Below are 20,498 nucleotides of genomic sequence, written 5' to 3'. Positions count from 1 at the left end.
AGAGGGGAGAGAGAGAGAGAGCGAGAGGGGGGAGAGAGAGAGAGCGAGAGGGGGGAGAGAGAGAGAGCGAGAGGGGGGAGAGAGAGAGAGCGAGAGGGGGGAGAGAGAGAGAGCGAGAGGGGGGAGAGAGAGCGAGCGAGAGGGGGGAGAGAGAGAGAGCGAGAGGGGGGAGAGAGAGCGAGCGAGCGGGGGGAGAGAGAGCGAGCGAGAGGGGGGAGAGAGAGCGAGCGAGAGGGGGGAGAGAGAGCGAGCGAGAGGGGGGAGAGAGAGCGAGCGAGAGGGGGGAGAGAGAGCGAGCGAGAGGGGGGAGAGAGAGCGAGCGAGAGGGGGGAGAGAGAGCGAGCGAGAGGGGGGAGAGAGAGCGAGCGAGGGGGGAGAGAGAGCGAGCGAGAGGGGGGAGAGAGAGCGAGCGAGAGGGGGGAGAGAGAGAGAGAGCGAGAGGGGGGAGAGAGAGCGAGCGAGAGGGGGGAGAGAGAGCGAGCGAGAGGGGGGAGAGAGAGAGAGAGCGAGAGGGGGGAGAGAGCGAGAGGGGGGAGAGAGCGAGAGCGAGAGGGGGGAGAGAGAGAGAGCGAGAGGGGGGAGAGAGAGAGAGCGAGAGGGGGGAGAGAGAGAGAGCGAGAGGGGAGAGAGAGAGAGAGCGAGAGGGGAGAGAGAGAGAGAGCGAGAGGGGGGAGAGATCCCTAGGGATGTAATACCTCACTACAAACAGAAAGCCACCGAGCAGCGACTCTACAGTGGTCAGACACTGTGCCGCTCCATATTTTAATTCAAATTTGGCTTCCCCTTCCAGAACTGGCTTCCCCTTCCAGAACTGGCTTCTCCTTCCAGAACTGGCTTCCCCTTCCAGAACTGGCTTCGCCTTCCAGAACTGGCTTCCCCTTCCAGAACTGGCTTCGCCTTCCAGAACTGGCTTCGCCTTCCAGAACTGGCTTCGCCTTCCAGAACTGGCTTCGCCTTCCAGAACTGGCTTCGCCTTCCAGAACTGGCTTCCCCTTCCAGAACTGGCTTCCCCTTCCAGAACTGGCTTCGCCTTCCAGAACTGGCTTCGCCTTCCAGAACTGGCTTCCCCTTCCAGAACTGGCTTCCCCTTCCAGAACTGGCTTCCCCTTCCAGAACTGGCTTCCCCTTCCAGAACTGGCTTCCCCTTCCAGAACTGGCTTCGCCTTCCAGAACTGGCTTCGCCTTCCAGAACTGGCTTCGCCTTCCAGAACTGGCTTAGCCTTCCCAGAACTGTGTACCAGATGTTGGCTTACCCTTCCAGAACTGTGTACCAGAACTGGCTTAGCCTTTCCAGAACTGGCTTAGCCTTTCCAGAACTGGCTTAGCCTTTCCAGAACTGGCTTAGCCTTTCCAGAACTGGCTTAGCCTTTCCAGAACTGGCCTAGCCTTTCCAGAACTGGCCTAGCCTTTCCAGAACTGGCCTAGCCTTTCCAGAACTGGCCTAGCCTTTCCAGAACTGGCCTAGCCTTTCCAGAACTGGCCTAGCCTTTCCAGAACTGGCTTAGCCTTTCCAGAACTGGCTTAGCCTTTCCAGAACTGGCTTAGCCTTTCCAGAACTGGCTTAGCCTTTCCAGAACTGGCTTAGCCTTTCCAGAACTGGCTTAGCCTTTCCAGAACTGGCTTAGCCTTTCCAGAACTGGCTTAGCCTTTCCAGAACTGGCTTAGCCTTTCCAGAACTGGCTTAGCCTTTCCAGAACTGGCTTAGCCTTTCCAGAACTGTGTACCAGAGGTTGGCTTACCCTTTCCAGAACTGTGTACCAGAGGTTGGCTTACCCTTCCAGAACTGTGTACCAGAGGTTGGCTTACCCTTCCAGAACTGTGTACCAGAGGTTGGCTTACCCTTCCAGAACTGTGTACCAGAGGTTGGCTTACCCTTCCAGAACTGTGTACCAGAGGTTGGCTTACCCTTCCAGAACTGTGTACCAGAGGTTGGCTTACCCTTCCAGAACTGTGTACCAGAGGTTGGAACATGGGACAGTTTGTGGAAAATAAAATGTGCTCGTGGCAGTCCCAATTAGCGCATAGCCGTACTAGCATAAAAGGACCTCTGTGAGAGAGGATAGCATGTGGGTTGGTCTTTGAGCCTGAGTGAGCAGGCCAACAGGCTAAACAGGATGGTAGGGAAGTTGAAGGCTGTGTGTGTGTGTGTGTGTGTGTGTGTGTGTGTGTGTGTGTGTGTGTGTGTGTGTGTGTGTGTGTGTGTGTGTGTGTGTGTGTGTGTACGCATGGCTGATGATGGTACTGTGTTTGTGACGGCTCTCAAACCTTCTATTAACATTCCAGCTATGTGGCCATTGTATTAGTCCCCTAGACTCAGCGCTCAGCTGCATCCCAAACGGTAACCTATTCCCCATAAGGGCTCTGGTCAAAAAGTAGTGCACTATTTAGGGAATAGGGTGCGATTTGAGACTTGAGGGACAAGAACCCTAAAAGATAATTGGTTTCCGTCACAATTATAATACAACACATTCTTCATTTCCTTCAGAAGCAGCCATTTAGCTGCTCAAAAACCCAACCAGGTGGGGAGAGGGATCGGGGAGGGAGGGGGGGAGGAGACCAAAACAGAGGAAGCTGACTGTGATTGGACGGCTCACGTCGTCTAAACTCAGGGTTTCCCCAGACTCGGTTTTAACGGTTTTATCACCCTGTTTCAGCACGACATTCAAATATGCAACTCATCCTCAAAAAAAATTGTTTCAGCTGTGTAGTGCTAGGTCCAAAACTTTTTTTTGGGGGGGGGGGGGGGGGGGGGGGCAGGACAGAGTTAGGGAAACCCTGTTCTAAAACAGGAAGCCCATTAACGAGGGGCAGCCCCCCCCCCCCCTCAAAAAAATATTAATATTAGCTTGAACTCTTCGGTCAATTCAACATTTATTCGTACTTTACTGAGAATGATTTAATAGTGACGGTGACAAATTATGCCCATGTTCGTGTTTTCATTAAACTGGCGAGAGGCGACAGCTGAGAAACATCTTAGCTGTGAGGGATGTTTTACAGAGTGACGTCTAAATGAGATGAAATCGTGAGATCACATTTTCCTCCGGCTGGAACAAATCTCTGGTCTTGTTCGCCGGTGTCACTATCAGGTCTGTAAAGCAAAGTGGGAGACGTATTATTACTGTGTGTGTGTGTGTGTGTGTGTGTGTGTGTGTGTGTGTATCTGGTGAATTGAAGAACATCTCCAACCAATACTTTGATCTTTTTTTCACCCACTCAAGTATTTGTGACACCGTGTGCCGGGACCTTATAACGTCATTTGTGACGCCGTGTGCCGGGACCTTATAACGTCATTTGTGACGCCGTGTGCCGGGACCTTATAACGTCGTTTGTGACACTGTGTGCCGGGACCTTATAACGTTGTTTGTGACGCCGTGTGCCGGGACCTTATAACGTTGTTTGTGACGCCGTGTGCAGGGACCTTATAACGTTGTTTGTGACACCGTGTGCCGGGACCTTATAACGTCTTTTGTGACGCCGTGTGCCGGGACCTTCTCGGCGAGCGAAAAGTGGTTTATTGTTGTTATGCTGTGAGAATTCATCAGAGACTAGAACACCTCAATTATAACGATACCTAATTTTAGATACGCATCATAACACTGTTGCCTAGAGACACGTAATACTGCATTGCCTCATTACAGCCAGAATGTGCTGAGTCGCCCCAGTAGATCCTACTTTTAGAGTTTGGAAATACACAGCAAAACAGGGGAGATGTCTGAAGAGCAGGTACACTTGAAACAACATCATTAGCCAACACAGGGCTGGGAAAGCTGTAGCCTAGAGTGTACAGTACAGAAACCGACTGAGCAACAGAAGCATGTGTCTGGGCCTGGGGACCGCAAGAGAAATACTGTGTGTCTGCACTGGAGAAGAGAAGAAATACACTTTGTTATTTCATAATCTAGGCTATTCATTAGGATTCTCATAAGCTCCCTTCTCTCTGATGAAATGAATGATCAGAGAAACGGGTCACAGGAAGGAGAGATGATGTGTCACTTCTCCCCCCCCCATTTTCTTTTTGCAGGCTTCGGATTGGATAGAGGCCGTGACGGCGTTAAAGCCCCAGTGCAATCAAACGTGATTTTACTGTGTATTATGTATTTTATACACAGTGTATTTTTCCACATTTTTATTCTAAAAAGGATTACATCGTTTTTCCCCCCACCTCCCCTCGTCAATCTACACACAATACCCCATAATGACAAATTAAAAACAGTTTTGAATTTTTAGCTATTCTTTAAAAAAATTATAATAATCACATTTACATAAGTATTCAGACCCTTTACTCGGTACTTTGTTGAAGCATCGAGCCTTCTTGGGTATGACGCTACAAGCTTGGCACATCTGAATTTGGGGAGTTTCTCCCATTCTTCTCTGCACAGCTGTTTTCAGGTCACTCCAGAGATGTTCGATGGGGTTTAAGTCCGGGCTCTGGTTTGGTCACTCAAGGATATTCAGAAACAAGTCCAGAAGCCACTCCTACGTTGTCTTGACTGTGTACTTAGAGTCGTTGTCCTGTTGGAAGGTAAACCTTTGACCCAGTCTGAGGTCCTAAGCAGGTTTTCATCAAGGATCTCTCTCATTTGCTCCATTCATCTTTCCCTCAATCCTGACAAACATCCCCACAAAATGATGATGCCACCACCACCATGCTTCACCGTATAGATGGTGCCAGGTTTCCTCCAGACGTGACACTTGGCATTCAGGCCAAAGAGTTTAATGTTGGTTTCATCAGACCAGAGAATCTTGTTTCTCATGGTCTGAGAGTCTTTAGTTACCTTTTGGCAAACTCCAAGTGGGCTGTCATGTGCCTTTTACAGAGGAGTGGCTTCCGTCTGGCCACTCTACCATAAATGTCTGATTGGTGGAGTGCTACAGAGATGGTTGTCCTTCTGAAAGGTTCGCTCATCTCCAAAGAGGAGCTCTGTCAGAGTGACCATCGGATTCTTGGTCACCTCCCTGACCAATGCCCTTCTCCCCCGATTGCTCAGTTTGGTCAGGCAGACAGCTCTAGGAAGAGTCTTGGTGGTTTCAAACGTCTACCATTTAAGAATGATGGAGGCCACTGTGTTCTTGGGGATCTTCAATGCAGCAGAAATGTTTTGGTACCCTTCCCCAGATCTGTGCATCGATACAATCCTGTCTCGGAGCTCTACGGACAATTCCTTTGACCTCAAGGCTTGGTTTTTACTCTGACATGCACTGTCGACTGTTGGACCTTATATAGACAGGTGTGTGCCTTTCCAAATCATGTCCAATCAATTGAATTTACCACAGGTGGACTCCAATCAAGTTGTAGAAACATCTCAAGGATGATGAATGGAAACAGGATGCAACCGAGCTCAATTTTGAGTGTCATAGCAAACGGTCTGAATACTTATGTAAATAAAAATGTATGTTTTTTTATGTTTAATACATTTGCAAACATTTATTAAAATCTGGTTTCATTTCGTCATTATGGGATATCATCTGTAGATTGATGAGGATTTTTTCATTTAATGAATCCATTTTAGAATAAGTCTGTTACGTAATAAAATGTTGGAAAAGTAAAAGGGATCTGAATACTTTCCAAATGTGACAATACTGTCGCTGAGTCTCGACGGGGGATGTCTAATTAGCTTGCAGCAAGCCCCAGTTAAGGGGGCCGTAGTCGGTTTGCAAATTACAGCCGGCAATCCAACTGGTCTGCCTGTGCCTTTAAAAGACATCAGTTGGCAGTGTGGTATTATCATGGGAATGACTGTCTGAAATGGTACAGAGAGAAACAGAGAGGGGGAAAAAAGAACAAGAGACGAGGAGGACAGAGAGAGTGATAAACGAGAGAGGGAGCGACTAAAACGATGCCTAAAAAGGAGAGAGGGTGACTTGAATAAAACACAATGAGTATGAGGATCCTCTTGTGGGACAGCTGTGGGGAGACAGACACACTTGGAAGAGCAGGTGTCAGACGGACCCAAACAGCTCATAAACCACTTCACCAGGAAGCCTATTTGTCACCCGCTCAGTCGGTCTACCTGTGTCTGCCTATCTACAGGCAATATTCGATGACACACGGACACAAATCCATTTTCTCAACCAACCACAGAGCAGTAAGACAGTCCCACAGCACCACAGAGCAGTAAGACAGTCCCACCAGAGCAGTAAGACAGTCCCACCAGAGCAGTAAGACAGTCCCACCAGAGCAGTAAGACAGTCCCACCAGAGCAGTAAGACAGTCCCACCAGAGCAGTAAGACAGTCCCACCAGAGCAGTAAGACAGTCCCACCAGAGCAGTAAGACAGTCCCACCAGAGCAGTAAGACAGTCCCACCAGAGCAGTAAGACAGTCCCACCAGAGCAGTAAGACAGTCCCACCAGAGCAGTAAGACAGTCCCACCAGAGCAGTAAGACAGTCCCACAGAGCAGTAAGACAGTCCCACAGAGCAGTAAGACAGTCCCACAGAGCAGTAAGTGTATTCATCCAGTCTATATAGCCAGGCGCTCCTTGTCTATTAGAAGCTACAGTGCATTACTCCGAGTAGATTGCAGCAGGTTTGAAGGGAATACCATACCCCCTAGAGAACATGCATTTTTCATGGACTACAGTTCCAATAAGAGAGGTATGTGCGGCCACGCAGGAGCCCATCAAAGACAGGAGCAAAAAGTCAGCAAGACAGGCGAGAGCCCGGAGACTTCCTTTAACAAGACAAGAGGCAAAAGTCCCAAAATGGCACCCTATTCCCTATGTAGTGCACTAGTTTTGACCAGGGCCCATAGAAAGTAGTGCACTACATAGGGAATAGGGTACATTTGGGATGCAGATTTTGGCAGTGTGTTGAGAGGCCTTTCCAATCCTCTCAGATCTCCACAAGTAACTAGTGGCTAGGGTTGTTTCTGCTCAGGGCCCGAGGCGGGGAGGCCTCTAGAAGAAACCTTTCAAAATTACATTTTATTTATCCTATGCGCCAAATACAACCGGTGTACTAGATTTTATAGTGAAATGCTTGCTTACGAACTTTTCCCAACGATACAGGAGCAGAACGAAAGATTTTACCTTGTCAGCTCAGGGATTCGATCTAGCAACCTTTCGGTTACTGGCCCAAAACTCTAACCACTAGGCTACCTGCCACCCGATTAAATACCACACACAATAATGGAGCTATATACAGGAAGTACCAGTACCAGATCAATGTGTAGCTATATACAGGAAGTACCAGATCAATGTGGAGCTATATACAGGGAGTACCAGTACCAGATCAATGTGGAGCTATATACAGTTAGTACCAGATCAATGTGGAGCTATATACAGGAAGCACCAGATCAATGTGGAGCTATATACAGGAAGCACCAGATCAATGTGGAGCTATATACAGGAAGTACCAGATCAATGTGGAGCTATATACAGGAAGTACCAGATCAATGTGGAGAGGTACTTGAGGTAGATACTGTATGTACATTAAACCAGGGTAAAGTGACTAGGCATCCAGACAGATCAAGTCAAATAAAGAATAAAGGTCATTAACAGAGAAATTACAGAATAAATAACTGGGACTTTTACAGTGAGCAGCTGAGAACACCTCAAATTACACAGTACCATGCTTTTTATGAAGGTCGGTAATGCTGCGTGTGTTTTGACACCATCCAAAAAGAGTGATTGTTTAATTCTACAGCATTCTATAAAACATTTTTAAAAAGAGAGACTCAGAAGTAGCCAAAGAAAAGAGGTCATATCATTTCAAGGTGAAACAGGAGAGCATCATTAAAATGCTGATGGATAAAAATGCCCCCCCCCCATCATATCATATGTGACATGAACAGTAACATGTTAGAATGTGTTTTGTTTAACACTCTAGAATGTGTTTTGTTTAACACTCTAGAATGTGTTTTGTTTAACACTCTAGAATGTGTTTTGTTTAACACTCTAGAATGTGTTTTGTTTAACACTCTAGAATGGACGAGGTTCCACGAGGCTGACCTAACAATTAACAATCAAATTATGCACACATTTAAAAAAGAAAAAGTAGTGGAGTCTCTTGATATCAAGTCATTCATGTAATTATTGCTAACACTGCCTCTGTGGGTCCCTGTAAGGAAATGAACATCTAGGGAGAAAACAGACATGGTTGACTGGAGATTGCTCAGCAGAAGGAAGTATTAAAGTCTAATGTCTGTCTGTTGTGGAAGGAGTTCCAGGGGGAAATGACTCCCAAGGTGGTCGCTAGGAAACCACCACTCCCCGATCTTCTGGCAGACAGCATAGAATCCCCAAAAACGAATTTTAAATATGCCTATATGAAATATCAGGTTTTCGTAAAACACAGATTGTATAAAATAAGTTAATCAAATGTAGTAGAAATATATAATGAAATGTTGGCCTTTTTATGCTTATGCTGTCTGATATATTTTTACATTATGGCAAGCCATTTTTTATCAATATCAAATCATTTCTGGTTAACAATTAAGTATTTAACTGTGATTGTTAAAAAATAAAATAATTGGTCAAAAATAAACAAATTACTTCTCAGCAATGAGCCATTTCTAAACAATTTTGTTAGGACTGTCTCAGTAGGAAAGGGGAAAACTGAAAACTAGCGATTATTGGCAAAGAGGTTGAGAACTCTTCGTTATTGGTCTAGTAACTAATTCACCGCCTGGTGACGTCACCAGACAGGCCAAAACTCCAACACACCAAAACAGGCTGAAATGTCAGGCAGTCATTCAGCTCTTGCACTAAAAGGGGATGTCATCATTTTCACAGTATTTTTCCCAGAGAGCGAGAGATACACAGTACGAGTCAAAAGTTCGTTTTTTTCTTTCTTTTTTACTATTTTCTATACGGGCCTTGATTGGGAGTCCCACAGGGCGGTCGTCCGGGGTAGGCTGTCATTGTAAATAAGAATTTGTTCTTAACCGACTTGCCTTGTTAATAAAAGTTTAAATTAAAAAAAATTAAAAAGCATTTTTATAAAAGTGTTTTACAATTTTAAATGCTTTAGATAAAAGTTTGATTTTATCCTCTACTCTACCCTCTCCCTGGTCTGCAGGTAGTCTAGTGGTTAGAGTGTAGGGACGGTAGGTAGCCTAGTGGTTAGAGCATTGGGCCAGTAACCAAAAGGTTGCTGGTTTGAATCCCCGAGCTGACAAGGTTAAAAATTTGTCGTTCTGCCCCTGAACAAAGCAGTTAACCCACTGTTCCCTGGGCGCCGAAGACGTGGATGTCGATTAAGGCAGCCCTCCTCACCTCTCTGATTCAGAGGGGTTGGGTTAAATGCGGAAGACACATTTCAGTTGGACAACTGACTAGGTATCCCCCTTTCCTGATTACGTGTTGAGCCCAGACACCTTTTCCTGCAGTACCAACTTAACAATAGCAGCCTCTCTTCCAGTTCTCCGGGGAGCTACTCCGGAATGCAGTCTTCTAATTTCAAACAGGATTACAGATGAGCTCATAGACTGGCCCACTGCCACCGCAGCTAGACGTCTCTCACCCAGCCAGACCCAGCCATGTCACGGCCACCCGCCTAGCCTAATCCACAACCAGTCTAATTGACTGAGTTCTAAAGCCCTTTCTCGGTCGTGAAGTGGTAACCCGGGGTAACTGCGGAGCACTGCTCTGAGGAAGGTTAGACGCATTCCATTTACATCTCCTTAGTAGTATTTCATCTGGTTGGGAAAATGTTTTAATTTGAACTAATTAGAATTGTTCTGGTTTATGCAAAAAAAATAAAAAAATAAAAATAATATATATACACACACACACAAAAATAAAAAATAAAAAAAAATTCAGCATCAGTAGGGGCTCCCGAGTGGCTCAGCGGTCTAAGGCACTGCATCTCAGTGCTAGAGGCGTCACTACAGACACCCTGGTTCGAATCCAGGCTGTATCACAACCGGCCGTGATTGGGAGTCCCACAGGGCGACGGACATTCGGCCCAGTGTCTGGCCGTCGTTGTAAATAGCATAAAAATCGTTCTTAACCGACTTGCCTAGTTAAATAAATCATTTTTGTTGTTGTTGTTGTTGTAAGTATGAAGACCACACCTCTCCACTCTAGAGAACAGTGTAGTTCGTGTACTACAACCCTTCCTATAGGACTTGGTATTGCAGAACCTACAGTATGAGCGAGCGGAGGTTCTACAGAACCACAGCCTCATCTCACGCACAGCAGATTCCCATAGGAAGATCTCTCTACAGAGAAATCGCTCACTGTAGAGATGAGATGTTTCCAATTCTATCCTATTGTGTGTGTGGGCTTTGTCTACTCTACCTGGTGTGTGTGTGTGTGTGTGTGTTCTCAGTCACCCACCTGCAGGTTGTCGTCCTCACTGACCATCTCCTTCGGGGGGAACAGGTCCTTGGCTTGGATGTACTCCAGACTCGGGGGCCCCTCTTCACCCTGGAAGACAGGTAGACAAGCAGATGACATCTCAGCACACATTCACATCGTAACAAAAAAAAAAAAACAGTACAGCACACCACTTTACCAGGTCAAAAGAGAAAGCACTAGGAACAGGGGCTTCAATCAAAAAAATCATCACTCGCCCAGGAAAAGGTCAATAACTCCCTTCTCATGAGTCTCTTTCCAGATCCGACGCGAGCACCTGTGTGTCATAGGGTGGTGCATGGTAATCTGCCATCTCAGCGGAGGAAGAGCGTTCACAGGCGTCACGTAGCAGATGAAACATTGACCGCGATCGACCTTAGATAATAAATTAGGTGAAAGACCTCCCCTTCAGATGGATTCCAAGTCCCAAAATAGGACCATATTCCCCTTTATAGTGCACTAACTTTTGACCAGATCCCATAGAAAGTAGTGCACTAAATAGGTAGTAGGGTACCATTTGCGTTGCAACGTGGTCGTTTGTGGAGGGTGAATATGCAGACAACAGGAGGAGAGATGTGGTGTGGCGCAGGACAGGCAAAATATTTCAAGCCCATAACCCCTCAAAATATAATACATTCCCTGTTCTAGGTCATAGAAAATAATAATAAAATATATTATAGAATATATAGGACGAGCTATTGTTTGGTTTATGAAATTTGGCAATAAAGCACCAAAATCTTTTTCCTCTATTACATTCTGTTACGGTCGAATGTCAAACATTTACTCAGCACGATGCCCAGCCAGGGTCTGCAGTCTTTGACACAGGGTGCTACACAGTCTTCGGCAAACAGAGGAAAGAAGGAGGGGATTGGCCGCTGCTGGGCTACGGTCACTACACCACCAACAGACCCAGCAGGTCACCTGACGGGGAAGCTGGCACCACCAACAGACCCAGCAGGTCACCTAACGGGGAAGCTGGCACCACCAACACACCCAGCAGGTCACCTAACGGGGAAGCTGGCACCACCAACACACCCAGCAGGTCACATGACGGGGAAGCTGGCACCACCAACACACCCAGCAGGTCACCTAACGGGGAAGCTGGCACCACCAACACACCCAGCAGGTCACCTAACGGGGAAGCTGGCACCACCAACACCCCCAGCAGGTCACATGACGGGGAAGCTGGCACCACCAACACACCCAGCAGGTCACCTAACGGGGAAGCTGGCACCACCAACACCCCCCTTCAGGTCACCTAACGGGGAAGCTGGCACCACCAACACACCCAGCAGGTCACCTAACGGGGAAGCTGGTACCACCAACACACCCAGCAGGTCACCTAACGGGGAAGCTGGCACCACCAATAGACCCAGCAGGTCACCTAACGGGGAAGCTGGCACCACCAACAGACCCAGCAGGTCACCTAACGGGGAAGCTGGCACCACCAACACCCCCAGCAGGTCACATGACGGGGAAGCTGGCACCACCAACACACCCAGCAGGTCACCTAACGGGGAAGCTGGCACCACCAACACACCCAGCAGGTCACCTAACGGGGAAGCTGGCACCACCAACACCCCCAGCAGGTCACATGACGGGGAAGCTGGCACCACCAACACACCCAGCAGGTCACCTAACGGGGAAGCTGGCACCACCAACACCCCCCTTCAGGTCACCTAACGGGGAAGCTGGCACCACCAACACACCCAGCAGGTCACCTAACGGGGAAGCTGGCACCACCAACACACCCAGCAGGTCACCTAACGGGGAAGCTGGCACCACCAATAGACCCAGCAGGTCACCTAACGGGGAAGCTGGCACCACCAACACCCCCCTTCAGGTCACCTAACGGGGAAGCTGGTCAAGCCCTTCATCAATGAGAAGAATGAGAACCGTGATCCTCAAGTTCTTCATAACAAAACCTGTTTATTTTTTAAATATATATATTTTTAAAAAGGTAAGCATTTGTTTTTATAAAAAGGTGACTAAGGGTGTAGCTACGCGAAGAAGAAGAAAAAAAACAATGGCATGGAACTATTTTTTACTATCAATTTCCATCAATTGGATTACCCTTCCTCGTCTATCTAGTCATTTTACAATCATTCAGGTTTGGTAGATTATACTCTTGCATGGAAACACTTTCTAACCATGGTTGTTCATGCAGTGGTTATAATGTATCACTGATCGTTTGCCTGAACACTCGTATAAAAGGGTCTGCAGGGAAGCCGCGAGAGCAAAACGAGTTTCATTATATATTTCATTATTCAAATATGATGAAATGCAACGTTTAATTATTGAAATATCAGACTCCATTTAACTCCATAGTTGGTTCTTTCCGAGGGCTAAATCGGGGGGGGATTGTCCCTGAAAATCCACAGAGGGAAAACTGTGGAAGCAGCAGGAGGACAAAATCCCGTCTTCATTCATCTCTCCTTCCTCTCTCCATTCCAGCTGTCTCCTCAGCAGCAGGAGGATAAAATCCCGTCTTCATTCATCTCTCCTTCCTCTCTCCATTCCAGCTGTCTCCTCAGCAGCAGGTGCCCGCCCACCTCCATCTATCCACCACTGCCTTGGCTCAGACACACTGGGGACGAGACGAGAGGACCCTCTGTAGAGTCTGCACCACAGCCAGACCAGACACGTCAACATGACGATCTTTACTCATTGTGCTGCATACCAGCAAGTGATTCATATCAGACAAGAATCAAAATGGCAGTACGGTCATTGTGCTTCATCACCACAACATTATCAGCTGTGTGAAAGTGACAAGCCCCACCCCCCCCCCGATGGCTTTTCATGTAGACGTCCTCCTGTCATGTGAATCCAGAGGGGACATCTGCCTTTACTGCCACCAACCCAACACAGAACCGAAAACCATAGTCCACTGGTCAGGCTGGTTATGACATGTAACAGACCGTGCCAGTACTAACACCTCCTCCCCCCCGTGCCAGTACTAACACCTCCTCCCCCCGTGCCAGTGCTAACACCTCCTCCCCCCCGTGCCAGTACTAACACCTCCTCCCCCCCGTGCCAGTACTAACACCTCCTCCCCCCCGTGCCAGTACTAACACCTCCTCCCCCCGTGCCAGTACTAACACCTCCTCCCCCCGTGCCAGTACTAACACCTCCTCCCCCCCGTGCCAGTGCTAACACCTCCTCCCCCCCGTGCCAGTGCTAACACCTCCTCTCCCCCGTGCCAGTGCTAACACCTCCTCTCCCCCGTGCCAGTGCTAACACCTCCTCTCCCCCGTGCCAGTGCTAGCACCTCCTCCCCCCGTGCCAGTGCTAACACCTCCTCCCCCCGTGCCAGTGCTAGCACCTCCTCCCCCCGTGCCAGTACTAGCACCTCCTCCCCCCGTGCCAGTGCTAACACCTCCTCCCCCCGTGCCAGTGCTAACACCTCCTCCCCCCCGTGCCAGTACTAGCACCTCCTCCCCCCGTGCCAGTGCTAACACCTCCTCTCCCCCGTGCCAGTGCTAACACCTCCTCCCCCCCGTGCCAGTGCTAACACCTCCTCCCCCCGTGCCAGTGCTAACACCTCCTCTCCCCCGTGCCAGTGCTAACACCTCCTCCCCCCCGTGCCAGTGCTAACACCTCCTCTCCCCCGTGCCAGTGCTAACACCTCCTCCCCCCCGTGCCAGTGCTAACACCTCCTCCCCCCGTGCCAGTGCTAGCACCTCCTCCCCCCGTGCCAGTGCTAACACCTCCTCCCCCCCGTGCCAGTGCTAACACCTCCTCCCCCCGTGCCAGTGCTAACACCTCCTCCCCCCCGTGCCAGTGCTAACACCTCCTCCCCCCCGTGCCAGTGCTAACACCTCCTCTCCCCCGTGCCAGTGCTAACACCTCCTCCCCCCCGTGCCAGTGCTAACACCTCCTCCCCCCCGTGCCAGTGCTAACACCTCCTCCCCCCCGTGCCAGTGCTAACACCTCCTCCCCCCCGTGCCAGTGCTAACACCTCCTCCCCCCCGTGCCAGTGCTAACACCTCCTCCCCCCCGTGCCAGTGCTAACACCTCCTCTCCCCCGTGCCAGTGCTAACACCTCCTCTCCCCCGTGCCAGTACTAGCACCTCCTCCCCCCCGTGCCAGTGCTAACAGGTGTCCAGTAGGTGTCCAGTAGGCGTGGACACCTGCTACGTTGGTATGACATGTACATGACCTTGTTAACAAAGGTGGGGGGGGGGGGGCTCCCTTGGCTTACAGATGGTACAGGGACATGGGGTGGCCTCTCCCTTGGCTTTGGGTTACAGATGGTACAGGGACGTGGGGTGGCCTCTCCCTTGGCTTTGGGTTACAGATGGTACAGGGACGTGGGGTGGCCTCTCCCTTGGCTTTGGGTTACAGATGGTACAGGGACGTGGGGTGGCCTCTCCCTTGGCTTTGGGTTACAGATGGTACAGGGACGTGGGGTCCAGCAGACGAAGTGTGGCCATTATCATGTTAAACTGGAGCGCTGACATACAGTACCAGTCAAAAGTTTGGACACACCTACTCATTCAAAGGATTTTGAAAACTTTAAAATAACCCATATGGGGGGGGGGGGGGGGGGGGGGGGGGGAGTGTTAAATCAAAACAGATTTTATATTTGTGATTCTTCAAAGTAAGCCACCCTTTGCCTTGACAGCTTTGCACACTCTTGGCATTCTCCCAACCACTACACAGAGAAGTGTCAGACCAGAGCTATAAATTACTGTATAAGGAATGGCTACATAGCACCCTCTCACAGAGATGTAAGGTCAGGCTCAAGGAGGGGGCAGGAAGTAGCCAACACGCACAAAACACAGGCAGGCAGAGAATATTCCAGCAGTCTCTCTGTTCATTTTATCTTCTTCCTGCACAACTCACTCTGTAGTGGATGAGTTGGCAACATTTAGTAGCTGGACGTTGTTATGGAGTATATTCCTGCTCTGCTCAGCACTCCCTCGTCAGTCTTCCCAGCATGCAGTGTACTTTCGCGGTAAATGGGCCAACAAGCGGCGGCTGGCGCAGGCTCCCGTCCCATTAATACTGCACTATAAAAACTCATAACAGAACCGCGAGGCGCGGGTCATTGCATCAATGCTACATAATACATTCTGAAATCACATCTTTTTTTCATTACGTAATCCAACGTGTTTAGTGTGCAATCCCCCCCCCCCCCCAAAAAATGTGATCGCCATTGAAAAACAAAAAGGGGGGGGAAAGGCGCGTCGCTCACACAGGCTACCACGGTGCATTCTCATTTTACAATAAATATTGATAACCCATTTATCTCTGCATGCAAATCGTCCTCCGAAAAAAAAAAAAAAAAAGTAGGCTATATCCTATATGCAAAACGTAGCTCGGGAGAATGTTAAAGTGTGACTGTTGTCATTCCTGCTACTTCAGTAGCCATTAGGTGCGTGTGTGTGTGTTAGCAGGTGTGTGTGTGTGTGTGGTCCAATTAAATAGAGTAGGGTGTAGCTGCCTGCACGGAAAAACACATGGACTTCATCTTTCCATGGAAATGAACTTCATAAATAGGATAACGCTATAGTTTACTACATTTATTTCTTGGCAAATGTTGATCACCCATATTTGTCATTTTTCTGAAAATCTTCCCACTCCTAAAAAAAAGGGTAGGCTATAAAAAGGTAGCTCAAGAGGAGGTGTTTAGTCTCCCCGACTCTGCCCTCTTCACACTACAGCAGGTCTAACGCATTGCCTGATTATAGCCCAGTAATACCGATCGGGACAGGTTCTTGTGGTAGCGGGCGGGAGTCGGGACAGAAAGCCCAGCGGGTGTGGGCAGGTGCGGTATGAAAAAGCTGGGGGAAGTGGGGAGGAGCGGGATGAATAAATCAGACCTCTACCATACCGGACTAGACCAGCCACAGCAGCAGAGCAAAAAGACAAAACATAAACCAACAGGGCAGACGGACACAAGAGGCAAAACAAAAGTTTGCCAATTCATTTGTTTATTAGTCTCTCTCCCTCGGCCCATCTGAGGATGATACTATCCACATACAAAATCAGGATCGAAGGAGAGAGGGAGAGAAACGCTCTGTCCCAGCAGGCAAAGCCAGGAAGAACAGTGTCTGCTGTACAGCTGTGACCGGATGAGCCAACAACACATTTTTTGCTTCGTCACTGCTGTTCTGAAAGCCCCCCCCCCCCACCACCGACGAGCACGGAGTCAGAACACTGGACCTGGAGAACACGCCAAACATCCCAGCGTTCTCTCTCTCTCTCTCTCTCCATTCGGCTCTCTCTTTCATCCTCCTCAGTACCAACATCAAATCTGGGCATTCTATATAAACAAAGACCTGAGCCAATGTGATAGGTTGATACTGTACATCGTGTTCCTCTGAAGGGGATCAGCCTCAGTACAGATTAAGACCACCAGGAGGTCAATGGGGATGTCCCTACTGCTCTTAAAAAAAACAATGGTGTTCAAATCCCTTTGAGTGACTGAGACTCCATTTACAGGAATTACTGCGAGAGCACACACACACACACACGAGGAAGAGAGAACATTAGGAATTAAATAAAAGCTGTGGCGGTAGTCAATGCAGACAGGTATTCACAGACAGGTATTCACAGACTGGTAGGCAGGCACAGACAGGTATTCACAAACCGGTAGGCAGGCACAGACAGGTATTCACAAACCAGTAGGCAGGCACAGACAGGTATTCACAAACCGGTAGTCAGGCAGACAGGTAGTAAATGCACAGACCGGTAGTCAGGCAGACAGGTAGTAAATGCACAGACCGGTAGTCAGGCAGACAGGTAGTAAATGCACAGACCGGTAGTCAGGCAGACAGGTATTCACAGACCGGTAGTCAGGCAGACAGGTATTCACAGACCGGTAGTCAGGCAGACAGGTATTCACAGACCGGTAGTCAGGCAGACAGGTATTCACAGACCGGTAGTCAGGCAGACAGGTATTCACAGACCGGTAGTCAGGCAGACAGGTATTCACAGACCGGTAGTCAGGCAGACAGGTATTCACAGACCGGTAGCCAGGCAGACAGGTATTCACAGACCGGTAGCCAGGCATTCACAGACCGGTAGCCAGGCAGACGGGTATTCACAGACCGGTAGCCAGGCAGACGGGTATTCACAGACCGGTAGTCAGGCAGACGGGTATTCACAGACCGGTAGTCAGGCAGACGGGTATTCACAGACCGGTAGTCAGGCAGACGGGTATTCACAGACCGGTAGTCAGGCAGACGGGTATTCACAGACCGGTAGTCAGGCAGACGGGTATTCACAGACCGGTAGTCAGGCAGACGGGTATTCACAGACCGGTAGTCAGGCAGACGGGTATTCACAGACCGGTAGTCAGGCAGACGGGTATTCACAGACCGGTAGTCAGGCAGACGGGTATTCACAGACCGGTAGTCAGGCAGACGGGTATTCACAGACCGGTAGTCAGGCAGACAGGTATTCACAGACCGGTAGTCAGGCAGACAGGTATTCACAGACCGGTAGTCAGGCAGACAGGTATTCACAGACCGGTAGTCAGGCAGACAGGTATTCACAGACCGGTAGTCAGGCAGACAGGTATTCACAGACCGGTAGCCAGGCAGACAGGTATTCACAGACCGGTAGCCAGGCATTCACAGACCGGTAGCCAGGCAGACAGGTATTCACAGACCGGTAGCCAGGCAGACAGGTATTCACAGACCGGTAGTCAGGCAGACAGGTATTCACAGACCGGTAGTCAGGCAGACAGGTATTCACAGACCGGTAGTCAGGCAGACAGGTATTCACAGACCGGTAGTCAGGCAGACAGGTATTCACAAACCGGTAGTCAGGCACAAACAGGTATTCACAAACCGGTAGTCAGGCAGACAGGTAGTAAATGCACAGACCGGTAGTCAGGCAGACAGGTAGTAAATGCACAGACCGGTAGTCAGGCAGACAGGTAGTAAATGCACAGACCGGTAGTCAGGCAGACAGGTAGTAAATGCACAGACCGGTAGTCAGGCAGACAGGTAGTAAATGCACAGACCGGTAGTCAGGCAGACAGGTAGTAAATGCACAGACCGGTAGTCAGGCAGACAGGTAGTAAATGCACAGACCGGTAGTCAGGCAGACAGGTAGTAAATGCACAGACCGGTAGTCAGGCAGACAGGTAGTAAATGCACAGACTGGTAGTCAGGCAGACAGGTATTCACAGACCGGTAGTCAGGCAGACAGGTATTCACAGACCGGTAGTCAGGCAGACAGGTATTCACAGACCGGTAGTCAGGCAGACAGGTATTCACAGACCGGTAGTCAGGCAGACAGGTATTCACAGACCGGTAGTCAGGCAGACAGGTATTCACAGACCGGTAGTCAGGCAGACAGGTATTCACAGACCGGTAGTCAGGCAGACAGGTATTCACAGACCGGTAGTCAGGCAGACAGGTATTCACAGACCGGTAGTCAGGCAGACAGGCATTCACAGACCGGTAGCCAGGCAGACAGGTATTCACAGACCGGTAGCCAGGCAGACGGGTATTCACAGACCGGTAGCCAGGCAGACGGGTATTCACAGACCGGTAGCCAGGCATTCACAGACCGGTAGCCAGGCATTCACAGACCGGTAGTCAGGCAGACAGGTATTCACAGACCGGTAGTCAGGCAGACAGGTATTCACAGACCGGTAGTCAGGCAGACAGGTATTCACAGACCGGTAGTCAGGCAGACAGGTATTCACAGACCGGTAGTCAGGCAGACAGGTATTCACAGACCGGTAGTCAGGCAGACAGGTATTCACAGACCGGTAGTCAGGCAGACAGGTATTCACAGACCGGTAGTCAGGCAGACAGGTATTCACAGACCGGTAGTCAGGCAGACAGGTATTCACAGACCGGTAGTCAGGCAGACAGGTATTCACAGACCGGTAGTCAGGCAGACAGGTATTCACAGACCGGTAGTCAGGCAGACAGGTATTCACAGACCGGTAGTCAGGCAGACAGGTATTCACAGACCGGTAGTCAGGCAGACAGGTATTCACAGACCGGTAGTCAGGCAGACAGGTATTCACAGACCGGTAGTCAGGCAGACAGGTATTCACAGACCGGTAGTCAGGCAGACAGGTATTCACAGACCGGTAGTCAGGCAGACAGGTATTCACAGACCGGTAGTCAGGCAGACAGGTATTCACAGACCGGTAGTCAGGCAGACAGGTATTCACAGACCGGTAGTCAGGCAGACAGGTATTCACAGACCGGTAGTCAGGCAGACAGGTATTCACAGACCGGTAGTCAGGCAGACAGGTATTCACAGACCGGTAGTCAGGCAGACAGGTATTCACAGACCGGTAGTCAGGCAGACAGGTATTCACAGACCGGTAGTCAGGCAGACAGGTATTCACAGACCGGTAGTCAGGCAGACAGGTATTCACAGACCGGTAGTCAGGCAGACAGGTATTCACAGACCGGTAGTCAGGCAGACAGGTATTCACAGACCGGTAGTCAGGCAGACAGGTATTCACAGACCGGTAGTCAGGCAGACAGGTATTCACAGACCGGTAGTCAGGCAGACAGGTATTCACAGACCGGTAGTCAGGCAGACAGGTATTCACAGACCGGTAGTCAGGCAGACAGGTATTCACAGACCGGTAGTCAGGCAGACAGGTATTCACAGACCGGTAGTCAGGCAGACAGGTATTCACAGACCGGTAGTCAGGCAGACAGGTATTCACAGACCGGTAGTCAGGCACAGACAGACAAAGGAAAGGAATACAAACATGTGCCGCCATCCTGAATAAATCTGAATGAGTGTGGTTGCTATGGAAACAAAAATCTTCCTTCTTTTTGTCCCCTGAGAGAATTGCTTCCTCTTGCTAGTTTCTCACCCAATTCTTCCTTGGAAACAATGTGCAGACGTGTCGTTACTCGTCGGGAGACCGGTGCTTTTGACCTAATCTGACTGGATTAGAATTCTCTGGATTATTCCAGAACCCCTGTATTAGTATTGTGTACTGTATTTATCAGAGAGAGATTGTGTGTGTGTGTGTGTATCTTTACTTCTAGGAGATGACGTCTGGGGTTTGAAGGTTAGGAACTTAACAGAAAAATAAACGTCAACTGTGTTTATTTTCAGCAAATTTAACATGTGTAAATATTTTTATGAACATAATAATATTCAACAACAGACATAAACTGAACAAGTTCCACAGACATGTGACTAACAGAAATGGAATAATGGGTCAAAATCAAAAGTAACAGTCAGTATCTGATGTGGCC

The 20,498-nt window shown here is 49.2% G+C and overlaps 1 protein-coding gene across 7 annotated transcripts in view; it reads right to left on the bottom strand.

The window, feature by feature from the left end:
* mtmr4 (myotubularin related protein 4) overlaps positions 1-20,498 on the bottom strand; it is a 119,565-nt gene that overhangs the window by 57,373 nt on the left and 41,694 nt on the right. For 5 of the 7 annotated variants that reach the window (XM_055941540.1, XM_055941538.1, XM_055941542.1 and 2 more), the window contains one exon: positions 10,282-10,371. In XM_055941540.1, the coding sequence (XP_055797515.1) occupies positions 10,282-10,371 (90 nt within the window). Of the gene's footprint in view, positions 1-10,281; positions 10,372-10,459; positions 10,641-20,498 lie in introns of those variants that run through there. The other 2 variants (XM_055941536.1, XM_055941541.1) reach the window with 2 other exon arrangements.

The sequence above is a fragment of the Salvelinus fontinalis genome, chromosome 13, assembly GCF_029448725.1.
Source record: "Salvelinus fontinalis isolate EN_2023a chromosome 13, ASM2944872v1, whole genome shotgun sequence".
Lineage (NCBI taxonomy): Eukaryota > Metazoa > Chordata > Actinopteri > Salmoniformes > Salmonidae > Salvelinus > Salvelinus fontinalis.
This window is presented reverse-complemented; position numbering and strand designations above follow the sequence as displayed.